We start from the raw sequence: 27,976 nt of genomic DNA, 5'->3' as shown, positions 1-27,976 counted from the left end.
GGAGCGCACGGCAGGGGTGGGGGACTCTGGAGAAAGACAGGACACTGACCTGCGTGTGGAGGGACACTCTCTCCTTCCCACAGCCAAGTAACAAATTGCCCTGTGACACCTGGCCTGCCAAATGCTGGTTTAAAAGGACGCGGTTCGTGGAAGATAGAGAACAGGTGTGTGAGAACGAGCAGGCGCAAGGTGCAAGAGAGGAGAGACCCGAGCGTGAGGGCGAGACCACGTGGGCCACAGCAGGAACCCTGAGTGGCACAGGAGCCAGGGTGAGGGCCAGGGTCTGAGAGCCCCTCCCCACCGTGTTCTCTCTGTCCAGCTGCCAGGCTGTCAGCTCAGAAAACAGTCTGAGTTGGATCTTTGAAACAAATTCATTTCCCACGTTTCTGGCATCTGGAAGTCCAAGACCAAGGTGTCCAGCAAGGGCCTGTTCCTCATGGAGGTCACCTTCTCCCTGTGTCCTCACATGCGGGAGTGGCCAGGGTCCCCCCAGGGCCTCTCTCCTGGGGGCCCTAATTCCACAAAGTGAGTCACCCCCCCTCTGAGGCCCCACTTGCCATACCAGCACAGTGGGGTCAGGCATCCCATGGATTTGGGGGCACAGACAACCAGGTATTCACCAGGAGCTGCAGTGATGGTCACCGTGGCTGTGATTCAGGACCAGGGTCAATGACTTTAAGGAAAGGAGCTTGTCTCGGACACCCTGGCCGGGCCTCACCCAGGCACGCGAAGGCCTTAAAGTCAGAGGCAGCTCCTTGACAGACATTCCACCTGCAGACACCGCCGTGGTGGCGTCCCAGAGGCCAACCTGTGCTCAGGTCCCACCAGACCCCACCTGGTCTCTCTTCCACCAGCTGAGCAGAACGCCTATCAGCAACTGGTAGCTTTTGTCCCCCAATTTTTTTGTACCAGCTATGCTTGTAACTGTACTTAGGTAATTTAATAAGGGCCTGTGAACATTGATTAAAGGATTTAATGGGGATGTAGAAACGTCATTTCTATGAAAGCCAGGTGGAATGCTTTGGAGTCTGAAGTCACGTTGCTAAGAAACAGCCCTGGACTGAGCGTGCAGCCGCGTGCAGTGGGGACTCTGCACTCAGTGCTTCCCCCAGGTGTCCCTGTCCTCAGTGCTGTCCCAAGAGGTGACACCAGGAGCTGTGCAAGGTGCACAGAGCTTGTTTGGAGCACGACGGAGCCCTGATCAGTGGGCCCCACGCCGGCAACGTGGTGTGGCTCAGCACGAAACAGGACACATCTTGTGAGGGCTTCTGAGCAGCTTTTGGGTGGACCAGCCAGGTCTGAGAAGGGCAGGGAGGGCTCCGCCCGCCTCCCTCAGGGCCCGGGATGCAGAATAAAGGGTCTGCTGCGGGTGACAGGCTCGGGCCCTGCAGGGGCCAACAGATAGGAGTGTACATGCTGATCAGTGTTGTGGACGTCACTGCCTGTGCACAGCATCATCTGAGCAGGGACTGGGCACAGCGAGTCCCCTGCTCAAAGTTTTAAAATTAGAACATGCCTGATGCTTCCCACTGCTGCTCCCTGGCTGAGCTCCTTCACACAGAAGTGGCCTCAGTACTGGCTGGGTGCTGTCTCTGGCTCCTCCTCTGCTCTCAGGCCTCGGACATGTCCTGCCTGGGGGCTTTGTGCTGGCCTCCCATGGCCAGTCCCACTGCACCCCTCAATCCTGCCAGCGGCCCGGGAGCCCACTTCCCTGGCTTCTTCCACTGGGCCACCTCTCCTGGTTCCCACCTTCCCTCCTCTGCAGTCAGAGCCATGCTGAGCCCTGGAGGACATAAGGCCACAGCAGAGAGAAAGGAAAATGCCGCTTAAAACTGTCCTTGATTTTCAGGAAGACGGACACCACGCTACGTAGGCGGGCGGCCCTCCCCGGCCCACAGGACCTGCAAGGACTTGGGGGACCAGGTTGCTTTAGAAACCACTGCCACTTAATGGATGGGTCCTTTCCCACCCACTTTCCAGCTGTCCACACTCCAAAACCAGCAGTGTCCCTGAGGACCCGAGGGGTCTCCTTATCCAAAATGCGCTTCTGAACATGTTGGTTTTACATCAAGCGGCAAAGGAGTCACTGCTTACGTAGATCTGAAGAACCGCTCCTGAAGGAACACCTTGACCTGGGCGAGCTGCACTCTTCCTGAACTGTCTGCTGTCCCCGGATATGTGGTCATCCCCCTGCCCAGCTGTCCATCCACCCGCCTAGCCACCCATCTGTCCACCCAACCACTGCCCACGCCCAGCCGTGCATCTCTGAGCACCCCACGCCCCACCACCATGCATTCACCCATCTTCCCAGTCACATGACCATCTCTACCCACCACCCTTTTGTCCAGTGGCCATTAGCTGAGAATGGACATGGAAGAAGGAAGGTCACCCTTGAAGGAGGGTCTCCCGCCGACACGGAGAGTCCTACAACCAGGTCTGGTTTGAGCACTGAGGTAAACCATGAGGAGCTGATCAACCTCACGATCACGTCCTCGCTCGGCTGCCACCATTGTGAGCCTCTGGCCAGTGGGCACAGCGGAGATGGTGAGGCCCGTCACATAAGAAGTCAAAGCCAGAGCCTACACCATGTCTGCCCAGAGAAGGGGCCACTCCCGGCTTCCTAGGCGACGTCAGCCACTCGATACGCAAGCTCCCGTGAGTCTTGAACTCTGCCTGCAAGTTGGGGGCCACCATGAACCACCACCCCGCAGAGCTCGGTCTCACCATTCGCTACCATGGCTGCACCTCTGCTACCCGCCCCGCGGGCGCTTCTGCTCAAGAGGCATCTTGGTTATGACGACGCTCACCCTTCTCCTCCGTCACTTTGTCTGAGAATCCCTCAGACACCGTCCCCCTGGCCACCTCTGCGCCTGACCAAAGATGCGTCTGCACACAGGGGAAGCCAAGGCCACCCTGAGGGCCCCTGTGCGCTGCGGCTTGTGTCGGAGGAGCTGAGCTTCCTCTCTGAAGGCTGTGCCGTCCCTGGAGCCTTCTGCAGCTGCGGGCGCTGACGCTGGCTAGGAGCAGGGGACCTCCGCCCGGCCCACTCCCTGCACTCCGAGGGATGTGGTGGTCCCATCGCCTCCTGTCTTATCCACGCAGAAGCCCTTGGCTCCTGACGCCAAACCTGAAACCAAACTATTCAGGAAGTCCTCTGCCAAGAGCCCTGCAGGCTCTCAGAACAAAGAAAATTGGATGTTGAGTCCCGTTGTCTCCCTTGAATTGTGTGAAGGAAGCTCAGTGCCACCAGTTTGCGGGAGCCAGACAGGCCTCTCACCCTGGTCCCATGGAAGCCTGTTCTGATCCCTGCTGGTCAATGAAGACAGCCACCCCTCACTCTCCATTGTAAGAGCGACACGAAACCAGAGGGGAGACAGCAAAGTGTGGATGCACCAATGATAAAAGGAAACACAGGCCAAATGGGACACCAGCGTGGCGCCCTGACCTCTGACCCCGCCCTCCAGGACTGTGGTGGACCAGCCCCAACCACAGGAAGCTTCCGCCAGTTCTCCAGGCTCCTTCACCAAGCTCCCTGCACCAAGCAGAGAACAGCTTCCAACCAGCAAAGGCCTGGGGGTCCCAGAGACGGCCCCCCTCACCTTCCTGTGCCCCTCCCCCACACAGGGCACCACCCCCAGGTTGGTGTCCCCTCAGCCCCCACTGGGCTCCTGCTCTGCCTCCTCTGCAGCCCAGGCCCCCTGCAGCGAGAGGGCCCGGGCCCTCTGGGAGTCAACAGCAGCTCATGGGCACCTACTCAAGGCTGCCAGGCCCATCAGCAATGGGACAGGCTGGACCCCAGTGTGCCCACAGCTGAGAGGGTGGGTGAGGCTGCATCCGCAGGGGCTGGCCCTGGCCCGCTGCAGCAGGTCAGGAGCACACGGTGACAGTGTGGAAGCTCTCGCTGCTGGCCCTGCAGCCCCTCTGGCCTCTGTGCATTGCCCTCTGCCTCAGCCTGACCCTGAACCTTCAGAGCAGCAACAGAAACAGGGTGGCCTCTGGGCTCTGGAGGCTGCTCTCTGCCTGGTGGGCCCACACCATTCATGAACCAGAAGCAGGCTCCTCTCTCTGATACCCACTCACCTACCTCCTGCAGCATCAGCCTCCCTCCTGGGCCTCCACTTCTGCAGTTGTAGCAATTCTATTGCAGGCAACGGTGTACTTACGCATCTGTGAGCAAGTCTGCCCATCTCTGCACCCCACGCCTACCACCTGCACATCCCACGAACTCCGATTTCTGTATCTGGAGGTGTGCTCCCCAGGAGATGACCACTAGGAGCAGGCAGGCCACAGCTCCCGCATCTCAAGCTTCTCTGGAGTCTGACTTAAAGCACCTCCTCCAGTCACAGTCCCGTGCATTCGCCGTGGGCAGAAGGTACAATCAGAGCAGTTTCAGGGTGGCAGTGAAGCTGCTGCAGGACCTCGAGATGGCCTCGTCTCCAATGCAGAGCTCCGGGGCTGCCGGGGCCATGGGCGAGGACTCAGCGGGGCAGGAAGGCATGATGTCAGCCTCCTCTTAAAACACCTTCCACGAGGGCCTTAGCCAGCGTCATTCACTTTCCAAACTTGGATGCAAGATCATGGCCGAAGCCACTGCGTGGAGCAGCACCCCATGACCAAGCCCTGGTGCTGGGTGCTCTTCAGCTCCTTGTCCTTGTTTATATACTAACGTGATGGGTGAGGCCATACCACGCCATCCCATGGTTTGGGCTCGTAGTGACCAGTGGGTGGTTTCCGCAGGACGCTGCTCCCTCCTTCTGGACCCGGACCGGGTCCCTGTGCTGCAGCCTCCACCGGCCCATGTGCTGGGCCCACTGCACACTTGCTCCTCACTTGTACTGAATCCACCGCATTCTTCTTTCTTCTTTTTAACACTTCTGGAAATGTAGTCACATAAGTAATCTGTAAAAATTCAAACCCTGTCATGTGAAAATCATCGCTGCTGCCTTAGGTGGACGTGAAGATCCTGAGGCAGTCAGTCTATCAGCATGGGGGGGACGGCAGATCCGGGCTTCTGCCTGCCCCAGGCACCCGGCCCCTGCCCAAAGCGGACATGCGCATAGCTGTAGGGAAACTTCCTGACGTGGTGCGAGGTGACAGAATCTCATGTATGCTGGGAAGACCTCCATTTAAAAAATAGCACTTTCCCTTAAAGGTTTATAGTTAAAATCTAGTAACGTATTGGATACTAGGTCCAGAAACATACTCCTTCCTAAAGGTGAAATGAAGAGTGGGGAAACTGAGGCAAGGCCATAAGACACAAGGTCGGTTGGACACACCCTCCTGGTGGCTCAGTACATTTGCCACAGGTAGCAGCACACTTCACTCTGAGCCTCCAGGTGGCCAGAGCAAAAAGGGAAACCATCAGTTACATACTCTGCTTTCTCCTGTGCTATCTACCAACAGGTCAGCTAGAAAGCAAAGCATGGATTAACTTTGATACTAAAGTTTCAAAGAACAGTCTTCCAAGGGGCCTGAGGAAGAAGTCACAGTATAGCCTAAGGTGGCAGTGTCACTAGGGGGAAAGAAGCCCTGTTAAAACAGATTGCCGCCCAGCAGATCCGCAGTAGGCCTGGGAATCTGCCTTTGACAGAGCTCCCCCATGATGCGGAGGCACAGCGGGGAGGGACCTGGGGTGGATTCATGGCCAGTTGTCTGCACAGCTGTTTCCCTGCTGTGTGATCATGGGCAGGTGACCGACTGCGCTGAGTTCTCCTCATCCAAACCGTGGGACCACTGGCAGCACCGGCCCCGGGTGCTCTCACGAGCCTTCAAGGTAACAGGACAGGCAGGGACGCCAAGTAGGACTCGGGTGTGTGGAGACCGGGACCGGATGTGAACAATGCCCCCGCCCACCCCTGGCCTTCCCGCCTGCTTTGGTGGTGCCACAGGCCCGGATCGCAGTCCCCCAGGAGAGCTGGGCTCACCCCTCTCTGTGGGTCCCGGGGGCGAGGGTGGGTGGGAGGACCCATGGCGTCGGCATCGCAGAGCCCCAGCACTTTGAACGGACTGATTTTTTTTTGGGTAATTAAAAGAAATGATTTCTTCCCCATGCTGAGCCCAGGAAAGCGGGATTTCTATATTTCTGAAGCTCTGTGTCCACAGATCCGAGAAACGGCACCACACCTGGGTCTTCCCTGCAATGTCCACAGAGAAAACGTCTCCACCCCGATGCTCTGGGGCCAGCCTTCCACAGGAAGCTGGCTGGTTGCCGTCCCACTAAGAGCATCAGGCATCCCCCTGGAACTTCAGGTTTCAACAGGAGCGTTGTGGGGGGTGGCAACGGCGGGGTGGGGATGGAGGCCATGAGATGGAGGCCGCAGGTGAGGACGGAGGCCGGGGGAGGGGATGGAGGCCGGGGGAGGGGATGGAGACTGGGGGGCAGGAATGGAGACCGTGGTCGGGGATGGCCGCCGTGGGCCAGGGGATGGAGGCCAGGGCTCCCCAGCACACACATTCCTTCCCCGGGACCTGTGTGTCCCTGCAGGCCTGAGCGTAGCGGCCGTTTCAGATGCAGCAGAACAAAATGTCCTGAGGGAGGCTGGGGGAGGAGTTGACGGCGCTGTTACCACGCTAACCCCGAAGGATGCCAGGGAGCCGCAGGCAGCTTCACGCAGCTCCAGAGCACAGGCCTCCCGCGGGGCGTTGACGAAGGCCTGCCCAGCCCTCCGGAGCCGCGGGCAGCCCCAGGTCTCCAGGCACGATCACAGCAACCACAGAACGGCCCTCAGCAGCCAGCACGGCAGGGCCCTCGGCCACCAGCTGCCGGCATCCCTGTCCTCTCTCCATTCAGCAGCCTCTCCTCCTCGAGAGGCCTGCTGGCCTCGTGCCCTGTGCGGATGGCAACCCGCCCAGGAGTGTGCCGGCCTCAGCCGTGACCGTGGTGCTCCGACCCCAGCTCCTCCTCTGGGACGTGCTCATGTGGCTTGTCACAGGGACTCACCTGGAACCTCTGCAGGGCCACCACCTTCCCCACTTCACACCCAGGAGGGAGGTCCCGGGCTGGTGGCACTGGCCACGGGCACACAGCGGAGCGGGCGAGGATGGCATCAAGCCCCTGCCCTCGCTTCTCCAAGCACTAGCTGGGTGGGCTTCTCCTGGGCATGTCCACCCAGGACCTGTTCCTCCGACCCCACACTGGGTAGCATGGTCTTCCTCCCAACACAGAGTGGCGTCCCCTGCACCTGAGACCCGGCGAGTGGCTGGTGGCCTGAACACCCCAGTCAAAGCCAGTCCAACAGAAGACCCTTCAAAACACTGGCTGAGATGACCGAAGCTGAGCAGCACCCTCCCGCCCAGGGCCTGGCCCCACTGTGCCTGCCCCTTCGAGCCTGTGGCCTCTGGCTGAGGCTTGTAAGGTGGAGATGATGGAAGTCCTGAGCTCGGGTCCCTTGAGGGCGGCTTAACAGGCAGGAGTGGCTGACAGCTTGTGGCCGCCTCCCCATTGCTGGTTTCCCATGGAAGCAGGTGGCACCAGGTGTGTGGTTTTGGGACATGCCTGCTGTGTGGGGCCCGGCTGCGGGTCCCCAGCACTCTGCCCCTTCACTGACATATCCCGAAGGCGAGCGGAGCGGCCATGCAGAAAAGGGCTTGGTTGAGACCCTCGTCCCCACAAAGGTGACCCAGCTTTGCTGTGGTCCCCAGACTAAGCACACAGGGTATGTTGTGGGGTGGGAGTGGCAGCAGTGGCCACTTCATCCAGGGGAACCCTGAGCAGTGGGGCTTAATACTAAGGGTCTGGAAATGAAAAATTAAAACCAACAAAATGCCAAGTGTTCGTTGGGGAGCGGTGGATGGCATGTTGCCATGACAACCAGAGGCTGATATATTCAGCAGGAGATGGTGGAAGAATCTCTGAAGGGCAGCAAAAGACAAAGGGACCCAATTAGCCCATCCCCACAGGGACACCAGCAACTACTGGGCGGCCACCTCAGACCTCTGGGGGTCATTTCTCAACTGCTGTTTCCTGTGTCTACTTGGGATGCTTTTCAATTTTTAAACATGGAGACAAATATCCAGGGGGCTACTACACTCTAGTCCAAGGTTTAAAATTGGTCAGTGGTCCAAAGAGTAACGGGACGATCTCGTGCCAGGGTCTATGTTTTCGGTACTTGTCAGATAAGAGGCTGGAACTGTTTGGATCTACAGTGTCCCCCAAGGCTCACGGGTTGAAGGCTTGGTCCCCAGTGCAGCCAGGATCAGCAGTGGGGTCTTGGGAAACGGTTGGACTGTGAGGTTTCTGACTCGTCGGAGGATCAAACCATTGGAGGGGTCAATACTTCCATAGCTGGATGGACTATTGGGAGCTCACATATATGGAGGATTAGGTCCCTGGCAACCTTCCGTTGAGGGTTTGTTCTCCCCAGTCCCTCCCTCCCTCTGCTCTGCAGCTGCCATGAGCTGGGCAGCTTCCGCCACGTGCTCGGCCGTGAGATGTTCCTGCTGGAAAGCCAGCTGGTCAGCGTCCGGATCTCAGGAACACCAGCCAACATACACTTCCCACCTCTAAAGTATTCTTGTCAGGCCTTGGTCACGGCTATGCAAAGGGCCTTGCAGGTGACCCTGGGCAGTCCGGCCTCGCCGGCGGCCCTTGTGCATTGTGGCTAGGGTGGCCACCCCAGCTTCTCCAGGCTTCTCTGCACCAGCACCGCCATGCGACTACGGTAGCATTTTTCACCTCACGTGCTATCATCATTTATGCGTCTTTTTCACTGAAGTCAAGTCCCTTAGTATTTCAGTGGAAAAGCATCTTCCAGTGGCACGGTTGGAAGGCCAGGCAAGCAGTGGGAGGGGTAAAGACCTGAGGCCGGGAGGGCCTTTCCCCCAGGCCAAGTGACAGGAGCGCCGATGTGCCAGGCGTCAGCCCGCATGGCCCCACAGACCGCCGCCAGACGTCGTAGATGGCGTTCTTGACGCCTGGCCATGCCCACCCTTCCACATCCTCTGGCTGCAGTGATGCCATGGCTGAATCCCGGAGGTGCGACAAGCCATAGCCACAAGGCTGAAAGAATCCGCTACCTGGTCCTTCACAGGAAAGTCCATCCGCTCCTGAAACACAGGATCTGACAACCTTAAAAACCAAGCCATCTGCACATCCAGGAAAAGCACTCAGTAACGGAAATGGTTTCTGACTGACAGCTCAGCTTGCCATGTCTCAGCTCAAGGTGCTCGGCGAGGCCACCACTCAGCAGAAACTGTACGTCAGGTTCTGCTGTCTAGTGAGCTGTGCTCACACCGGGCGGCAGGGCGGCCCTGGTCAGCTGCGGCCAGCAGGGGAACAGCTCCTGTCCAGCGCCGTGTGCCAAGCTGCCTGCTCTGCAGGCCAGAGGTGCTGATGTATTTCCATCTCACCCTGTTGTATCTGGATGTGACCCCAGCATAGGTCGAGGGACCTCTGCAAGCCACACATGGGGAGGAGGACCGTACGCCTGAGCAACTGGGCCAGATGAGCAGCGCAGCCCCGCTGACCGTGAGCTGCTGAATTGACTCAAGAACTTCAGGCCACGATCAGGAGTAGGAGAAGCAGCAGGCTGAAAACGCCCACGCTCACTAGGGTCCAGACCAGGCTCAAGGCCAAGGCCAGGCTCACAGGACCACTACCGTGGGGCAGAAAGGAGCCCGGCTGCTGCTGGCCTCCCATGACCCTGGGGTGGGAAACTGCGCAGCGACTTCCAATGGCAGTGTAGCAAAGCTGGGGACGGGCACGGCAGGCCGAGGTGATTTCCCCTCTAGGCGGAGCCCGGGAGCCTCCAGGCACTGACATGTCATGGTGGGCTGGACCGCCTCACTCCATGGGCACCTTGACCGCGTCTGGGCTCCAGAGCGCCACCACCATGTGGCTTAGGGGCAGAAGAGAGGTTGGAGGCAGCCCCAGTTCTCCATGGCCGCAGCAGCAGCAGCACCGGGTGCGCCAGGCACCGCGAGACATCAGGCTCTCTCCTCAGGATGTGCTGCACCTTCACGGTGGCTCAGAGTGCCAGCTCCCCCCGCATGGTGGGCCTGGTGCGCTCGCGAAGGTTCCCTGCATGTTAGCGCGGACCAGGGTCTCTGGGCTTCCAGAGCCCACCTGCTCAGCCCCCGCAGCTGCAGCAAGCCTGGACCACACGGAGCAGCCCCCTTTGCAGGAGCCAGGCAGCTGGCGTCGCCCTGCTGTGTGGCTGAGGACACCGGGCCAAAGAAGCACCGGGCTCCACGAGCAGACCTGGAGCACCGTCGGCGCAGCTCCGACGCCCCGACTCCCTGCTGTGGGGTCAGCTCAAGGGCTCAAGGGGGACGGGTGGGCTGGGGGAGTCCAGGCCCGTTTGCCCAAGTCCAGCTCTGTGGGCGCAGGCTGGCATTGGTGGGGAAGAGGGAGGGAGAGGAGGGCGCCGCACACTGGGCTGCAACAGGCTCCCTGGGTGCCTCCTTGGCCCAGAGACATGAGGCAGCTGGGGCTGCCATTGGGCCCAGTTTTCCTCTGAGCTGGGTGGTGCCCACTTGGCCTCTCTGGGCTGACCTCAGGCAGCATCCAGCTGGGACTAGGACATGGAGCGAGCTCTGGGTGGCCTGGCCCCAGTGGCTCTGTACAGGGAAGGCAACCTCGAGGCAGCCGGCTCTTGAATGCCCTCAGGTTCCACAGTCCCACCCTACCTGCTGGACACCTTGGCCTCCAGAACATTCAACCACCAGGACGCAGCAGCCTTCCTGCCCTTCCCCTTAACAGTCATCTCCCGGGGCTGGGGGGCACCAGAGGTGCTCATTCGTGGCTCTGGGCCACAGACTGACCCTGTGTACACACGCTCCTCCAAAATGTATGTGTGCGTGTGTGCGTGTGCGTGCGCGTGCGTGTGTGTGCGTGTGCGCGTGTGCGTGTGCGTGCGTGTGCGTGCGTGTGCGTGTGTGTGCGCGCGCGTGTGCATGTGTGCGTGTGTGTGCATGCGTGCGTGCGTGTGTGCGTGTGTGTGCGTGTGCGTGTGTGTGCGTGTGTGTGCGTGTGCGTGTGAGAGAGCATGTGAGTTCAACTTTTCTTGGAAAACTTAGATGCTCTGGCAACATCAGATTCACATTCTCATAGGAAACAGTGGGAAGTGAAAGGGAACTGTCCCCCATCCTGAGTCCACACAGGGCATGTCCTGGCCAGTCCTTCCTGAGTGTGACGCTCACTTCATGCATCTCCTTCCGCTCCTACTGACCAGCTGTCCACCACAGGAGTGCCTTCCCCTGCAGAGGCTTTTGGAAACTGGAATGATTGTATGGCCGTGGGGAAGCAGCAGAGGCCAGGAGGGCTGCTCAGCCTCCTGGGAGGTGTGAGGACCTGCGGCAGACCCAGCCCAGTGCCAAGGGGAGGCGGGATTTCAGAGGGGTGCGGACCTGGAGGCTGACGCAGCATCTATGCTGTCCGCACACGGCCACTTACTTGGAGAGTTTCATCTCAATCTGCTGCCGAATTTCCTGCCTTTCCTCATCAGTCCTCCTGGGGAAAATGTTCCTGTCTTCCAGCTCCTGCTTGCTTGGCCGGTTCCTCAGCTTCACGGCCAGCAGCTCCTTCTTGCATTTCCTGGGCAGCGTTCCTAAGAGACCCATGGGGGACAGGGAGACAAGGGGAACAAAGAGGTCAGTCTTAGAGGAGTGCTCGTGGAACAGGCCTGCAGGAGGACGGGGTCCGGAGCAGAGGGAGGGGCTGAGCTGGGAGGACCCCGTGTGCCTGCCCACGCAGCCTTCCAGGGTCATGGGGGGGGGCAGCAGAGGGGCCTGATGCCACCGTGCCAGGTCACCAGCCCTCACCAGCCACACGCTCCACAGCTGGGGAGCTCACACCGGGCTTGCAGGGACAGCCCTGGTTGATACCAGCATACCCACTTTTCCTTTAGAAAATGTCTGAGTTCGGGCTATAAGTCACATAGTGACTCTCCAGGCAGCCATGTCCCGTCCCTGGTGAGCCACTGGCCTCCTGCCTGCCTGCCTACCGCCCCTGGCCACACGGCCTCTCACTCCTAGCAGGCCCCGCTCCAGGGCTCTGTACGTCTCCCACCCTCTACTACCCCAGCTCCCCCCGGCCATCCAGGGTTGTCCTCCTCCAGAGCAGTGTGCTGTGGCTGGCACCTCCAGTCCCCCTCGCACAGCCTGCCTTCTCCTTCCTCGACTGACGCCTTCCTTGCTGGCTAGTTCAGCCTCTGTCTCTTCCACTGGACTTTGAATTCAGTGACAGTCCACTTTCCCAGCACCTGGAAGGGCATGGGGAGCTGGACCACCATGCAGTGCCACAGAGGGGACAAGTGTCTGGCTGGCAGGGTCTGCCAGGCTGAGCTGGCTCTTGGGGTTACACACGTCCTGAACCAGCAAAGGAAGCGGGAGCGTGAGGAGGGTCTTTGTTGACAGAGGGTTAAGCCTGCAGCGTCAGGAAGGGCACAGCTGTGGTCCTGTGCCAGGAAAGGCTGGGGTCCACTTCTGAGCTCTGGGCGACAGAGCCCCACCTGCCCTGGCTGTGCACACGCTGACCCTGTGAGGTGACTCAAGCTGATGCCTGAGGCCTGCTGCAGTTCTGCAGTGGTGGCTCCACAGTTCCCCAGGGCCAAGACCTGAATCCCGGGACTGAGCCACTGTCCAGCGTGACCACATCACCGAGGGAGGCAAACGGCATTGGTTAAGAAAAAGGCTCCACAAAGGAAGTCAACTCCCATCTGGGCGATGGGTCAAAGCCAGACAGGGGTCCTCAACTCTGAGGGGTGAGACCCTGGGAAAAAGTAGGTGTGAAAGGCGGAGCTGAGCCCAGGCCTGTGTCCGGAGTTGGCATGCTTGTCGTTCACCTTCGAGAGAAAGAGAAACAGGATGACTGAACATCGTTGAACCAGCCCAAAGGCGGTTCCATGGTTCATAAATGGCCGCAGTCCTTGCTCAAAGTCACGAGGAGTCTGGAGGAGTCAGGATGTGTTCCAGCTGGGCCTTACTGCATGCGATGGAGGCAACTGGAAGCTGCGATGACAATCGTGGGTTTAGTGAGGCTCCAAGGTCTTGGGACGAGTCCCTCACAGGTGCTGAGGGTCCAGTACATGGCGAGAGGGGACTGTTGCTTTCCAGGAACCACAGCGTGCCGAGCCGTAGCCTATACTGAATGTGGTATCACCATTTTAGCTTCTGATAGAGCAAGTCTGAAAGGCTATTGCAAATGTCCCAGGATTGTTGTCACAAACTCTCCTCTGTATTTGTTCCTAACGAGGACAAGAGCCTTTGCTGGGGACGCCTAGAGGTGAGTGAGGACGCACCCCCAGGAGCCCTCTGTGCCACGGCCAGGATTCCCACCCATTGGCTGTGGGACTATGACAGGGCACACAGTAGGGCTACAGAAAGACCTTCTGCACTATCCTCACCAACCTGAAGTCCACCAGGTGATCACCAAGAAGTTACTAGGTTCTGCTACTTAAAAGTCAAAAACAGAGATTTCCAGAAAAATAGTTCACAATAAGGACTTTTTGTGACTTTGACCCTTCTACCCAACCTACCGGAAGGAGCATGCACTTACAGGGCATGGTGTCTTACCAGGAGCATGAAGGAGCAGCTGAGAAATGGCCAGACCCTTTCCCTGGTGCTCCCTAATGCACCCTTTCTTCTCCCTGTCCCAAGACCCAGAAACCCCACTCCCAGGAGCTGGCTTCCCAAAACAAATAGGACAAGTGCACAGAAAGCACATACAAGGATGTTTGGCACAGCCTTCTTCATGAAAGGAAGAGTTAAACACAGCCTAAACGTCCATAAGAGGCACCTGCTAAGTCATGGTACATCTGCTCCACCCGAATGTGGTGCTCCCCTGGAGATGGTGGTGTGAGTGTTACTGAGGGCAAGGAAAGCCCAAGGTAGCCCACGGAAAGCAACTTGCGAAGAATGAGGTGCCTTCTACCTGACGGTGTGTACGTGTGTGTGTCCAGTTCTGCAGACATATGCTATTTTATTACAGATTGGCTGAGGAGAGCCAGGGATTAGTCGTTTGACTTCTAGATTTTGATTTTCTATAACTTAATTTTGTGAGTAAACAGTTTCCTTATGTAATTTCTTAAAAAGAAAGAATGTTAGTGATGTCAGCAAAATGAGGGAATTCTCCACATGAAAGCAACCACTACCACTTTTACACAAAAATTGTCAGGATCGACATTTTTAAATCTTTGGAAATTGATTGAAGGGTCACAGCTAATAGATATGGAAAAAAGAAAAAATCCCCAAGATAATGTGGCCTGGGAAAAGGAGTGAACAAGAAGGCCATATACCCTGACAGCCTTGCTCTCCCAGACAGAGGTTTCCAGGTGGCCTGCAGGTGGGGACGGGTGCTTTATCACCCTAAAGTCACCGTCTCTAGGGGGCGATAGTCTCCTTCAAAGTAAATCCTCTCCAGACACACCCACAGACCCCAACCCAGAAAAAGTTCAAATTCCTGAGTGTCCAAGGAACTGATATGTTCACAGACCACCCCTCAAAATTACTTCTACAAACCCTTTCTTTGTTCAGTGGCTCTTTTTCCACCAGGAAAGCGGGTCCACTGGCCATTTCATCCCTGCACCCCTGTTCTGGTGTGAAACTCTGTTCCTGAATAAACTGCTGAGATGATTCATGAGGTTTGCGTCTGTCCAGGTCTTTCTGTGTTAACGGTTGGTTCCCTGACCAGCAATCCAGAGCAAGGTAGCATTCCCTACTTCCCCACAACCCACTGCCTTCGCCCGCAGTCAGTGAAATAGCTGATGGGGACTGGAGAGTGACCCTGACCTGTGGGCATCTCTAAGGTCCTCTGAAAGCTGGGAGGGCCTCCAGCCCCCGCTCACAGGAGCTACTGCTGAATCTCCAAACCGTGCTCCCCACCCCGTTGAACATGGGCCTCTCGCACTCTTTGCGTCCACTTTATGCGGGAGACATTTGGTGCGAGAGATGGAGGGCCCAAGACAACCGAGTCCAGCTGGCCAGGGCAGCTCTCTGGTGTCGTACGAAGGTCTTGGGTCTGAAATCTAACTCCTGCAGCCCTCAGGGGTACCGGGTGTCAACCGCCGTGTGGGAGAAGCTTGGTGCGTGAGGCAGGAGGAAGCTCAAACGCAGCTGCAGGCGTCGGGCTGGGCGACTCCCTCGTGTTGCACGAAGGCTTTGAGTCTGAGACCTGACTCAACAGCCCTCAGGGTACCGGACATCAACCACCTACGGAGCTGCTGTGGCTTTGTCACCTGAATGTAAAGGGACTTACATCACATCCTTGTTGGCGTTAGAGGAGGACTTCTTCCACTCCCTCCCCGGTCTCCCCTTCCCTTGTGTACCCAGCAAACCTCACGAATCAGGGACCGACTTGCTGTTTTGCTTCTACATCCGCCACCGGCTTTCTCATCTCTTCGGAGAGGTAAGACCCCATTCATTAACTAGGACCCTGTCCCCCACTCATTTCCTCTCTGCTGGACGGACAGCAATGCCCCCTTAGGCTAATCGGGACCCTGTCCCTGACCACTGGGATTGAGGGAAAGATGTTTCCCCAGTACCTCGTGGTACTGACTGGCACATTGGTGACATATAGACTGCAGAGAATGCTTTGCTCTTCCTGGTCACCTTCTTGTCCAACCTCTCCAAAGAGGGGAACTACCCAATCCATTCCCAGAGACACCCTCTCGGGCTGTCTCTCCACCAATTTTAAAGCCCTTTATTCCCATAGTGATCTTGAAATTAAATGCCTCATTAGGCTCAGTACTCAAATCTGGCCACAGTACAAATTGGACCACCAGCATACATGGTCCAAATATGGAACTCTTGATAAAGAGATTCTACAAGCTTTAGAAAAATACTTAACCCGAAATGGCAAGTACCTGGAACTCCCATACCTCCAGACCTTTATTCTCCATGCAAACCCCTCCCTACTTCAACCTTGTACTACTTTGCAGTTACTAGCTGCAAATTTACACTCCCCTTCCTCATTCACAGCCCTGGGGTAGCCCTCCCTACCGATCCCAGGGCCCCATGGCCTCCCCTGAGGCCTCCCCCTCCCCCTCCCCAAGCCCTGTAACTCCCCCATAAGGTCCTCTCCGAGCCCTACAGCTCCCCCATCAGACTCCCCTTCACAAACTCCACACTCTGCCTTCCCTTTGCCATCCCCTCTCCACACACGGTCAAAAACGCTCCCAGCAAGGCATATGTTCCCTCTCAGGGAAGTGACAGGCACTGAAGGGGACTTCTCCATGACAGATATGTCCCAAACAGAAGACAAATCAGACTTACTTTCTGAAAACCCTGCCACATATAGGAATGCATCTCCCTGTCTGCCTCTCACTGAGGCAGACGTGCATTACAAGTTAACTTCCACCCTAACCAACGATGAATGTGCTGCATGTGGCAGGCTGCCAGGGACCATGCAGGTCTGAACAAGGCCAAAGCCCTGACTGGACATACCAACCCCAAGACACTGGGGTCATCAGGTTATAGCACATGGTCACTCGCCTCCGTGAGGGAGTGTCAAAAAGTTCTCACACCCAAGTAAACTGGGAAAAGACAGAGGAAACTGCCCAGGAACCTAATGAACACCCTGTCCTACTTTTTGGCCCGACTTACTGAGGCAGTCACTGAGTGTACAGATGTGGACGTCAACAGGCCTGGTGGCATTTACATCTTAACTTCATCAGCAGGTTTGCACCTGACACCGGCAAGAAACTCGGACACTTAGAAAAGGCCACCAAAGCTTTCCAGAGCGATTTCTAATTACTGCTTTCATGGCCTTTAGCAATAGGGAGATAAGACCAAGCAGGAGAAAGAAAAGCATCAGCTCCTAGCCTCAGCCATCCAGAGACCCACAAAAGCCACTGCTGCTCATGGTCCTCCCAGACCCTCGGATACATCTTCTGATACAATGTGGGCAGATTGGACATTGGGTAAGAGTTTGTCAGAATCCAAGGCCCCTCACCAAGCCCTGTCCCAATTGTGGACAATAGGAACACTGGAAGGTGGACTGTCCCCAGGGAAGGACACCTTCCTGAGTACAGCCACCTGATCCCAACTCCCTCGCGTGGAATTATTGGGACGAGGGGGCCCAAACTCCATTGCCCCTACCACCTCATGCTACAGGGATGGGGAACGGACAAGAAGCAGGCAAATAGTCTCCTTTTGAATAGGTTTTTAAGGACACAACTAACAGGTAAATATCCTCCCTTAACCCTGACCAACCCAACAGCCAGTGGCACGTCTCAGAAGGAGCACAATAACATTTCCCAATTTTCTGCATCCTAACCTGACCTGATTGCCAACCAGAGAAAAGAGGGTTAAAAACCCTAGGCAGCTATGCTGCAGCCTGCTTGGAACGTGAAGGGCAAAAGCCAGCGGCCCAGTGGCTGGGCCAGCTGAGACTAAAGGAAAAAAAGTGTCCACTTTAACTTCTCCTGGGTCTCAACACAGGAAAATGGTTTCAAGGCTTTCTTGATAGCTCTCTCTTTCTCTCTCTCTCATACTACTTTACTGAAATAATTAACGGCTGTGTCATTTTTTCCATATTTTTGAGCTCATGATTTTGATCCTACACACCTAGGTTTATGTTTTTCTGATCACTCTTGTTTTTATTCAACTATAATTTTTTAAACATCTATGACATTGCAAAGGAGATCGGAACATTACTCAGCTTTAAAAAAGACTGAAATTCTGCCATTTGCTGGTAAATGGATGGAGTTAGAGAATATCATGCTAAGTGGAGTAAGTCAAACCCGAAAAACCAAAGGCTGCATGTTTTCTCTGGTATGCAGAAGCTAATTCACAATAGGGGGCGTGGGATAGAGAAGAACAGAGTTGCTTTATATTAGGTAGAGGGGAGTGAAGGGAGGGGAGGGGTAGGGGGAAGGAATGATAGTGGAGTGAAACAGACATTATTAGCTCCTATACAGTAAGACTGCATGACCCATGTGATCCTGCAGTATGTATAATCAGAAGAGTGAGAGATCATATTCCATTAGTGTATAATCTATCAAAACATATAAAGGCATTCTACTATCATGTACAATTAATTAGATGAAATAAAAAAAAGTTTTAAACAGCTACAAGGCCTTTGCTTTTGTGTTATGTGAATATCATGTTGTCTGCCTATGTGTGTGTGTGTGTGTCCATATATCAGGTACATGTCAAAATTGGCATATAGATAATGAGTACCTGTGAATTAAAATTCAAAAATATGGATCCAAATACCTTTAATTCATGTGATTTAAGAGGTTCAACTTAAACTGGGTAAACAAAGGTAAAGATGTCTTTAAGAAATCACTAACTATTTCTCTAGGTGGTCAAACTAATATGATGTTTATTTTAAAAATGTCTAATATCCATTGTTTCTTGGGCTTTTCTTCAACAAGGGAGAGATGGCAAACACCGTTCAACACGCTTGTCTGATACCTTGTTTTTTACAGGAAAAATATGCAAATTAGATTTGACATGTATGGGATTAATCATGACTATGTTTGCTAGAGATGTCTGCTTAATTTACAAAGTTAAGATGCTAACAGTTATTATAACATCAAGTACTTCTTGGATTCCATGGGATAATATACTTGAACATTGTTTGTGTTTTCATAAATTGGAAAACTGATGTATGTAATTCTATGTGCAAATGGTCCAAAAGTTTCAACTGTGTTTCAATTAGTGTACCATAAATAACAAAGAACTTCTTATTAAAAATGGAGTAATTTATCTAAATTCAAAAATTTCATAAGGGTTGTTTCAGAGTGTAAGCAAAATAAAGGTCAACAGATAGGAAAGGGAAATTAGAAGGTTTTAGGTATGAAAGAAGAAAAACATTTCTGGGTAAAAGTGTCTGTGTGATAAAATAAACAACATGAGGGTCTATGTAAGTAAAGGACAGCTTTCAACCAGTTTATGAGTAACTAAGTTGGTTACATGTATGTGAAGCAATCAGTTAAACCTTTTCAAGGTTTTTCCTTAGGGTCAAATACTAATATACTGATATAAAACCAAGGTTTAATCTATATGTTGAACTGACAAGAATTTCTTAAAACATTAATTTACTCTTAACAAATGTCTGTTAAGTTTTATTCTTTAGATCAATTAGTCTTAAACCCATTAGGGTTTTATACAGCTCTGGTTAAACAGCAACTGTTTTGAGTATTACGCTATATTACAGAGTCTAGATTTTCCTTTAAAAGTTAAACATAAAAATATAAAAGTTAATATAAAAACATAAATGTAATTGTGGTACTAATACTCTTCTTTGTATATTGAATGTGTTCATATCTTCCAGGTATACAAGTCTTTAAAGCAGGAAATTTAAAAGAACATTTTTACCAAGTCACTGTTCTTCAAACTAAAGTTGTCTGAAATGGTGATTTTAAACTTATAAGAATAACAAATTTAATTGGGGATGTATTCATATCATTTAATGTTCTGTAACTGAATCTAAATGTAATGTTACTTTCTACACTGGGACAAAAATGTAAGTGTATTTCTAAAAGATTATATTAGAGCCTAATCTGTTTAAAGGTCAATATCGTGAACATGAAAGCATTCTGCCACTTTTCCACATGAAAGGAAAGTTATTACTCAGCTTTAAAAAAGGATGAAATTCTGGCATTTGCTGGTAAATGGATGGAGTTAAAGAATGTTATGCTAAGTGAAATAAGCCAACCCAAAAAACCAAAGGCTGAACGTTTTCTCTGATAAGTGGAAGCTAATTCACAATAGGGTGGGGGATAGGGAAGAATAGAGTTAGTTTATATTAAGTAGAGGGGAGTGAACAGAGGAGGAAGGGGTGTGGGGTAGGAAGGATAGTAGAGTGAAACAGACATTATCATCTCATGTACAGTATGATGACCAATGTGATCCTGCAATATGTATAACCAGAAAAATGAGAGATTACACTCCATTTATGTATGATCTATCAAAATGTATAAGTGTATTCTACTGTCATATACAACTAATCAGAGCAAATAAAATACAAAAAATTTTTAAAAAGCTTTCTCAGTCTTTCTTTATTCATGTTTTAAATATAATGTAAGATTATGTCAACTAATGTTCATATAGATTCAGGACACAATATAAACAAACTTTGTAAAATGACATTTAAGAAAGAGACAAAGATCAGCTTCAGAACTAGAACACTCTACCTGAAATATGAGAAGCCCTGCCTTACCTAAGATAAGGCTCTTCCTCCTACCTTTCTGCATATAAGAAGGTCTCCAAAATGGGCCAGACTTCAGCTCATATTAAATTATGTTCAGAAGACTGATGTTTGTTGTAAAGATTAAGGTGATTTCAAACAGGGATATAAAGTATAACACTGCCAAATTCAAGACGGCTATTACATAAACTGAACATGCTTTTACTCTTGTTAATTTCATTTTGTATTTTCCTTGTAAACTCTATAACTCTATAACTGTTGCTTATTAATGTTTTACAGAGGTGCTACTTCAAGAACACACAACCTACCTAGGCTAATTTGAGATAAGAAGACATCACCTAAAAGACAGATAGGATATGAGACTGACTTCTAGTACAAATATGGGCCCAACTAAATATAAGGGGTAAACGACTGTGAGGTTATGGATATTGAACTTAAAGCCCAGTACTCTCACTTTAAGACCCGTGAGACTAGCTTGCAAGATGTTTAACACCAGGTTTAAAAATCGAGGTTAAAATAAGCGTCTGGAAAACTGGTATTTGACTCTTGCCCTCTGAGTCCATCTGAAACCAGGGAGCTAGAGAACTTCTCCAAGGAGTTTTGCAACTTTGGGTCACATGACCTCCTGATCAGGGAGATTAATGAGACCACTGGAGAACAGAAAGCCAATCAGTGCATCTGCTGCAAAGAGGAGGGTCACTGGAGAAGGGAGACATCCCTGATGCTTCCAAGGAAAGCCACCTCATCAAGGAGACTTTTACCCATCCTAGCAAGCAGATGGCTCTAAGAGTTAAGAAGCTGCTCTTAAGTTCCCCAAGAATAACCCCCATGGGAACTCAGCTGACTCTTAACAAAAGATAGGAACACGGTCAGTTTGACCAGCTTGGTCTTGAACACCTAGCAAAAACAGTTATAACCAAAATGCAGCCATACTTGGCCATTTTGAAGAAAAACAATATTTTTTTAAATAAAACTTAAGATGTACACTTGTGTCAGTCCACAGCCCTGATGCCCCCAAACTTCTGAGGTTTGTTCTTTGTGAGGCTCATATTTATCCCTGCCTACCAAAATCAAACTAACCTCTGGACCTTAGTTTTCCTTCCAATAACTGCACACACTGGACTAGGAGAGCCCCCGATTATTCCCTTACTAATAAGGCTAGAAGCATCCATTGGAATTAAAGAATTTTATCTCACAACATATATGTTAAATCCTTATGTTTTATTGTCTGAAACTATTCAAGTACAATATAATGTCCCACAAAACATATATTAAACATGAGAACTGTACTTTACAAAATGTGTCAATCAGATTATTTTGGCAGAGTCCAGGACAAATTGTTATAAAGGCCAAGAATCACCTGGTTCCCTATAAAACTGCTAAACATTTTATCTGGTGGTTAATAGCTGGCATTGTTCTCTTGGCTGGGAAAACTGCCTCGGAATTTTACTGAAACCTGGCAAACTCAAATACATATGGGTCAGGAAACTAACTGAGGTCCAGCAACTGAGAGATTCTGTCACATGGCTAGGAGTAAGTACAAGATGTACAGCGGACTCAGGTTCCAAGGCCATTATAATGTTACTCGCTTTTGCGTTACTCGGGTTCTGTACAATGACACTGAGGTTCAATGGCAGAGTGTACACAAACATTTAATGGGACTTGGTCCTTTTCAACATGCTTCTTTGGATGTATTAATACTACGCTCTCAGGTCCTGGCCATGGTTAATGCCCATCCACCGACTTTCAATAATGAAGAAATTTGGAGCAGTTTAGCTGAAAGGAAATCTCCCCTTAACCCTTGAAGGTACTTTTCTACACATGTAGCTGGGCTGCTAGCCTTGACTATACTGTTAATTGTATCTCTGACCTTATGTTATGTAATTTGTCGAGCAGGATGGACACACAAAACCACCAGGAAAATATGGTTCCAAGATTAATCATGCTTGCTATGCTCCAAAGGAACTGAGCCCGTGAACTCATGGGAAAAACACCCCAAATCTGATTGGGCCTTAATTTAAAATAACAGCCCTCAATTATGTTATATGCCAAAATCATTTTCTTAACACTCACAAATTAGTCTTCCACACTAGAGTTATACCCTTAGTATTAATAAGCTAATTAGTCTTCGTTCTATACGCTACAATTGTTTCTCCTAACCTAACAAACCAGTTAATCTTCACATATGACTATAATGTTTTCCTTCTCCCTGTTTTTAGTTTTACAGTTTTTAATAAAGTGGTCAGCTGTCAGGAAACACCCAGAGCATCCCTCCTCCCGCGGCTCACCATGGAACCCCTGGAGCAGCGTAAAGAGAGTAGACATCACTGGGATGACCTAGGACTTCCCTCACGCGTCCCCCTCTGCATGCCCCATTGCACTTCCAGAACTCTGAAAGGAAGCCCCTTCCCCACATCACCCGCTCCCAGCTGGAAGAAGTCAGAGACTTTGGAGGGCTGGGAAAAGGAGTGAACAAGAAGTCCTCACCCTGAAGGCCTTCCTCTCCCAGACAGAGGTTTCCAGGTGCCCCGCAGGTGGGGAAGAGGAGTGTAACATCCCGAAAGCAAGTCTCTAGGAGGCCTCAACCTCCTTCAAAGTAAATCCCCTCCGGACACGCCCTCAGACCCCAGGCAATAAAAGTTCAAATTCCTGAGTGCCCAAGGAAACCGGTATGTCCACCCACCACCCCACAAAATCACGTCGACAAACCCCGTCCCCTTCTTTGTTCAGTGGCTCATTTTCCACCAGGAAAGTGGGTCCGCCTGCGCCATTTCATCCCTGTACCCCCCGTTCTGGTGTGAAACTCTGTTGTTGCACAAACTGCGGAGATGATCTGTGAGGTCTGCGTCAGGCCTGGTCTTTTCGTGCCAACAACAGCAATGTTGGGAGTTTCTTCAAGGGACCCCGCTGCATCCTGGGAAAGCGCACTGCTGGCCCCTTCACCCCAGGAACCGGAGGGCCGTGAGGCAAGGAAGCAGCGGAGGTCAGGCCCCACCAGCCTTCCACACTCCACAGACACTCCATACCGCCGTGAGCAGGACACAGACAGTGCCAGCCCTGGGCACACCAGCTTCCATTATCCACCCCAGGGAGGCCAAGACATCGCAGAGAACCACAGACCCCGGCTGCCTGAGGTCACCCCATCATGGACACTGTCCACGGTTCTTTCTCTCAAATGCTCTTCTCTCCTCTCCCAGGGCACAGCAGGGCCTGGTGTCCTCCCTCAATGGCAGGCCTCCATTTCCTTTGCTGGCTCCCCACTGATTTCCCAGCTCTAATTACCGGTGTGCCCCGACTCAAGCCTCAGGCCTTTCCTCCTCTGCCTGCTCCATTTTTGTCACGACTTCCTCTGCCCCCGGAAGCTAAGAGCCAGGGGCTCAGGGCTGGAGAGTTCCACATCCAGACACGACTCCTCCTGAGCCTTGGCCTGCATGTTCAGCTTTCAACCTGGACCTACACCTGGGTCTCTGTCAGACACCTTAACCTCAGCAAATCCCAAACTGAACATCTCGACCTCAGCCATCCCTCCCAAGCAGAGTACTTAGGACAGCCAGGATGGACCCCGACCTGCCTCAGCGTCCACTCCAAACCTGGGCATGCATGGTCTGCTCCACCAGCAAGGCACCGTCTATAATGCATGCAACCCACTCCTGGCACAGAAGAGCGACACACAGTGGGAGGAAGAGGCTGCCTCACAGGTGTGGCCAGGTGAGGCCAGGGGCTGGCAAAAGAGCACCTGCGACCTTCTCCAGCACATCTGTTCCTATCTGTGATCCTCAGGGCACCTCCTTGTGTGTCCACGCAGCTGTCCCCAGCACAGCACTGTCATTCTATGAGCCAGAAACACTCTCTGTCCAAGGAGAGAGAGAGGTCCTGTGGGCTCGTTAGCAGTGAGGCCTTCACCTGCTCACTTCTCCACAAACTTAGAAAATCAAATTACCCAGAGCCAGAGAGGACAAATGGCCCAGAGCAAGGGGTGTCCCAGGCTGCAAAGTGAAAGCCACAGCAGAAACTTCTGGGTGTAATCAAGATGCAGCAGCATGGACCGAATCCTCGTCCTCACATGGACAGAACAAGAGAAGTCAGAATACACAAAATGCTGGTCTTCAAGATGCCAACGCAGGACAATGACGCTGGAGAGATGGGCACCAAGTGAGGACAGGCCCTGCGGGCTGCCTTGGGGGGTTGCCCATCCATGGCCCAGTTAGGGGCATCCAGGAGAGCCTGGAAACTGCCCAAGCTCAGTGAGGCTGAGAGACCAGCATGACCAAGGCAGCAGGAAGGTGTGGGCAGAGGGCTGGAAAGGAGAGACGCACTGCACAGCATCCAGAGTCTCTCACCCGAGAGCAGGGCAGACGTGGCAGGGCCAGCGGTGCTCTCACAGGGCAGGTGCGGATGGGCACGCAGCAGCCAGACCGAAAGCTTCATGATTCTCGAGACGGTGGGCAGAGCCCGTGGAGGGCCCTGCCTCAGCAGTGTGGGCATGACCAGCCCTGGCTGAGCTCTGCTCTCTCCAAGAATCTTAAAAGCCAGACCTGCTTCCAAGTAACTCAACCGCTTCCCAGAATAAAACTCGAGAATATTTATAGGACTAGGAAAGCATCCAACAGCCAAGACACGCAATCCACAGAGTCAAGTCAAGAATCCGCACACCTGCGAAGCAGCAGGGAGAATCCGTGAACCTCAAGCATGACAAAGACAGCAGTGTCAAGCCATTGGGTCCAGACCAGCTGTGCTGAGAAAGTCCTAGTGGTGTCCAGGGAAAGACCCGCACCTCTGTGTAGTGACAGGGCAGTGTGGCAGATGTCACCTCAGACAATGCCAGGGAGGGACACGGCAATGTGCTCCAAGTGCTGGGAGGAGGGAACCCACAGCTCCCCACTCAGCAAAATGTCCTTCAAAATGAAGGCCAGATAAACATCTTCTTAGACAGACAAAGCTGTAAGAATTAATAAACAATAGACAAACTCCCAAACGGGAAATATGTAGCAAGTTCCTGACAATAGTTGTGAAATACTTGTGCATTGAAAACTATGAAGCACTTGCTGAGGAATTTTTTAAATGACGGATAAGTGAAAGGACATCCCAGGTTCATGGGGCAGAAGATGGAATGTCATTAAGATGACAGTTCTCCCTAGACTCATCTATGAATTCAACACAATCCCAGTCAAATTCCAACAGGGGTGTGTGTGTGTGTGTGTGTGTGTGTGTGTGTGTGTGTATACAAACTGATTCTAAAATTCATATGGAAGCACAAAGGACCTAAATTGGTCAAAACCACTTTTTAAAAAGGTAAAATTGGAGGATTAAACACTACTTGGTTTCAAAACGTAGTGTAAAGCTACAATAATCAAGGCAGTGATGTCGCCATAAACAATAGATCAACAGAGCGGAATAGGAAGATCAGGAACTGAGTCACACATGTACCAGCAACTAATTTTTGACAAAAGTGCAAAACATTTCAATGAAGAAAGTGTTTTTTTTTTTTTTCCAATAAATGGTCTTAGGCAATTGCGTATTCACTTGTGAATGGAAGCTTTGATTCCTAACTCAGATCACACACAATAATGAACTTAAATGAATCACAGATGCAAACATAAAACAAGACATGAAGCTTCGGGTGAGGAGAAAACCTTCATGACCTTGGGTTTGGCGAAGACTGCCAAGATGTACAACCCAGAGCCTGAGCCATGGTGGAATGAATGGATAGATTGGACTTATCAAGGTAACAACTCTGCTCTTCCAAAGGCGGAAGTATTAAAAAGCCACCCACACTCTGGGATAAATGTTTGCCAAGCATGGATCTGATAAAGGACTTGTATCTGGAATTTTTAAAAGAAACTCTCAAAACATAAGAAAACAAATAACCTCATTTTGAAAAGTGGACAAAATATTTGAATAGACATTTCACCAAGGAAGATACAGGGGAAATTAAGCATATGAAAAGATGTTCATCGTCATTAATCACTGTGTAAAGGTAAGTACAAATAAGACCATGCACAGGGCCGGTGGAGAGAGAGGCCTGGGGAGCAGACTCCAACTCAGCTCCAAGGGGCCAGGGCAGGGCCACCTGGAAACGGGTTTTCAGTTTCTTAAGAAGTCAAACACCTGCTGTGTGACCCGGCCTTTCCACTCCCAGGCGTTTGCCCAAAAGCAGTGCAGAGGCCTCTGTCCTCCAGGACGCACTGTAGCTTCTCTGTGATCGCTGGGAACCGCCCAGGAGCCTGTTCACGGTGGCCTGTCCAGAGGCCGACTCTGCAACAGAACGCACTGTCGGCTCACGCTGCAACACAGACACGCCTTAAAACACGTGACAGGCGAAGAGCCCACAGGAGCACGTACGTACCTAAGTTCTAGGAAATACAAGCAAGTCCATGCTGCAGAAAGCTTTTACCTGTTGCCCGGGGACAGAAGCAGATGGCACGCAGAAGCTGGAGGGGAAGCTGAAAGGACATTTGAGGGAACAGCCGTCTTAACCGTGGTGACGGCGCCCCCCAAGTGCTGCAGACCTCGCCGTGGGACTTCGTGTGTGCAGTGTTCTAGACACACCAGTGACACCTGGAGAAAGCTGCGTAAGAAGCAGCCCCACCGAAGAGTAGCAAAAGCATCTGTTTCTGAAAAAAGCCATCATCTCACGTGTCCCTGTTCAAAGGCTCCCTACCCAGTGAGAACAGAGGCTGGGCCTCCGGCTGGGCTGGGACACGTCTACCCCACTCTTCAGCCCCACTTCCCTTCCTCACTCGCTCTCCTTTCTGCTCCTGGAGTGTGTCCTGGCCTGCCCTGCTTGAAACCTGTGATTCCCTTCATTCTGCACAGCTGCCTCCCGTGTCACCTCCTGAGGGTCACACATCTGATGGGCCTGTGTGGCTGCCGGTCATTGCCCATCAGACAAGAGATGTGCACCACAACACATACCCCAATCTGCATGCACTCTGCTGGCTGGCCAGCTGGCCAGCCTGGGGTCAGCACCATCCCCGAAACTGGACTCCAGGACAGAAAAGAACCTCATTATCTTGATCTCACCCTACTCCCAGGCCCCCAATAGGGCCAGGCATACAGCAGGTGCTCAGATGTGGAGAGGGTGGACCTGCGACCTGTCCATGCTTCTGAGCACCCTCATCTTCTCCTGGCTGGGCTAGACAGCCCTGCTCTAGGAAGACCACATCTGCTTCCTTAAGTAAGTACCGGTGAGTTGTACAGCAAGACCTTAATAAACACCGGTTCAATGTGCCGAGAGATCTCCACAGCACCTGTCACTGCCACAGGCCCTCCATGAGCACCCGCCAGCTGCCCAGCAGTGCCAAGCACCATGTCAAGCATATTGCCACCCTGTTTTACTCCTCAGGATGGCTCTGGCAGGTCCTCAAGGGTCCTGCCCCGAGGGAAGCTTCCTGCTCAGCCAGCTGCTCCTCCTACAGACAGAGCAACAGGAGGCCAGCAGCTGCCTGGACACCCTCCCCAGCAGGGCCTTGTGATCTTGGTGTAGTTGACATGCCAGGTTCTCAAAGTAATTCTCCAGGAGATCACTGCTTCCGTCCTGCAGGGCCCAGGGCTCCAGAAGTGGATCTGGAGGCCACAGGTGCCAGGACCCACGTGAGCTCACCCTGAGTGGCTGTTCAGGGCCCAGCCAAGGCCCCCAGATGCCAGGTGGGCTCCATTCTGTGGGCAGGAGCAGGGCAAAGGGGCAGGGGTCTCGGGGGGGAAAGCGCTGGCCAACACTGAACTAACTTAGAAGGTGGATCGTAATGGTGGAAGGATATTCCAGTTTCTAGATCCGACAGCGCTGACAACTCAGAAACTGCAGAATGTCTTATTCCCATGAGAAAATAGAAATGGCCAGTGCTGCCTGGCCAAACCCGTCCCACCAGAGGCAGGAGATGCAGG

The 27,976-nt window shown here is 52.6% G+C and overlaps 1 protein-coding gene across 3 annotated transcripts in view; it reads right to left on the bottom strand.

Annotated features, from left to right (window-relative positions):
* PHACTR3 (phosphatase and actin regulator 3) overlaps positions 1-27,976 on the bottom strand; it is a 202,731-nt gene that overhangs the window by 20,024 nt on the left and 154,731 nt on the right. For all 3 annotated transcript variants that reach the window (XM_079129648.1, XM_079129647.1, XM_079129649.1), the window contains exon 8: positions 11,393-11,546. In XM_079129648.1, the coding sequence (XP_078985774.1) occupies positions 11,393-11,546 (154 nt within the window). The remainder of the gene's footprint in view (positions 1-11,392; positions 11,547-27,976) is intronic.

The sequence above is a fragment of the Sciurus vulgaris genome, assembly GCF_902686455.1.
Source record: "Sciurus vulgaris genome assembly, chromosome: 2".
Lineage (NCBI taxonomy): Eukaryota > Metazoa > Chordata > Mammalia > Rodentia > Sciuridae > Sciurus > Sciurus vulgaris.
This window is presented reverse-complemented; position numbering and strand designations above follow the sequence as displayed.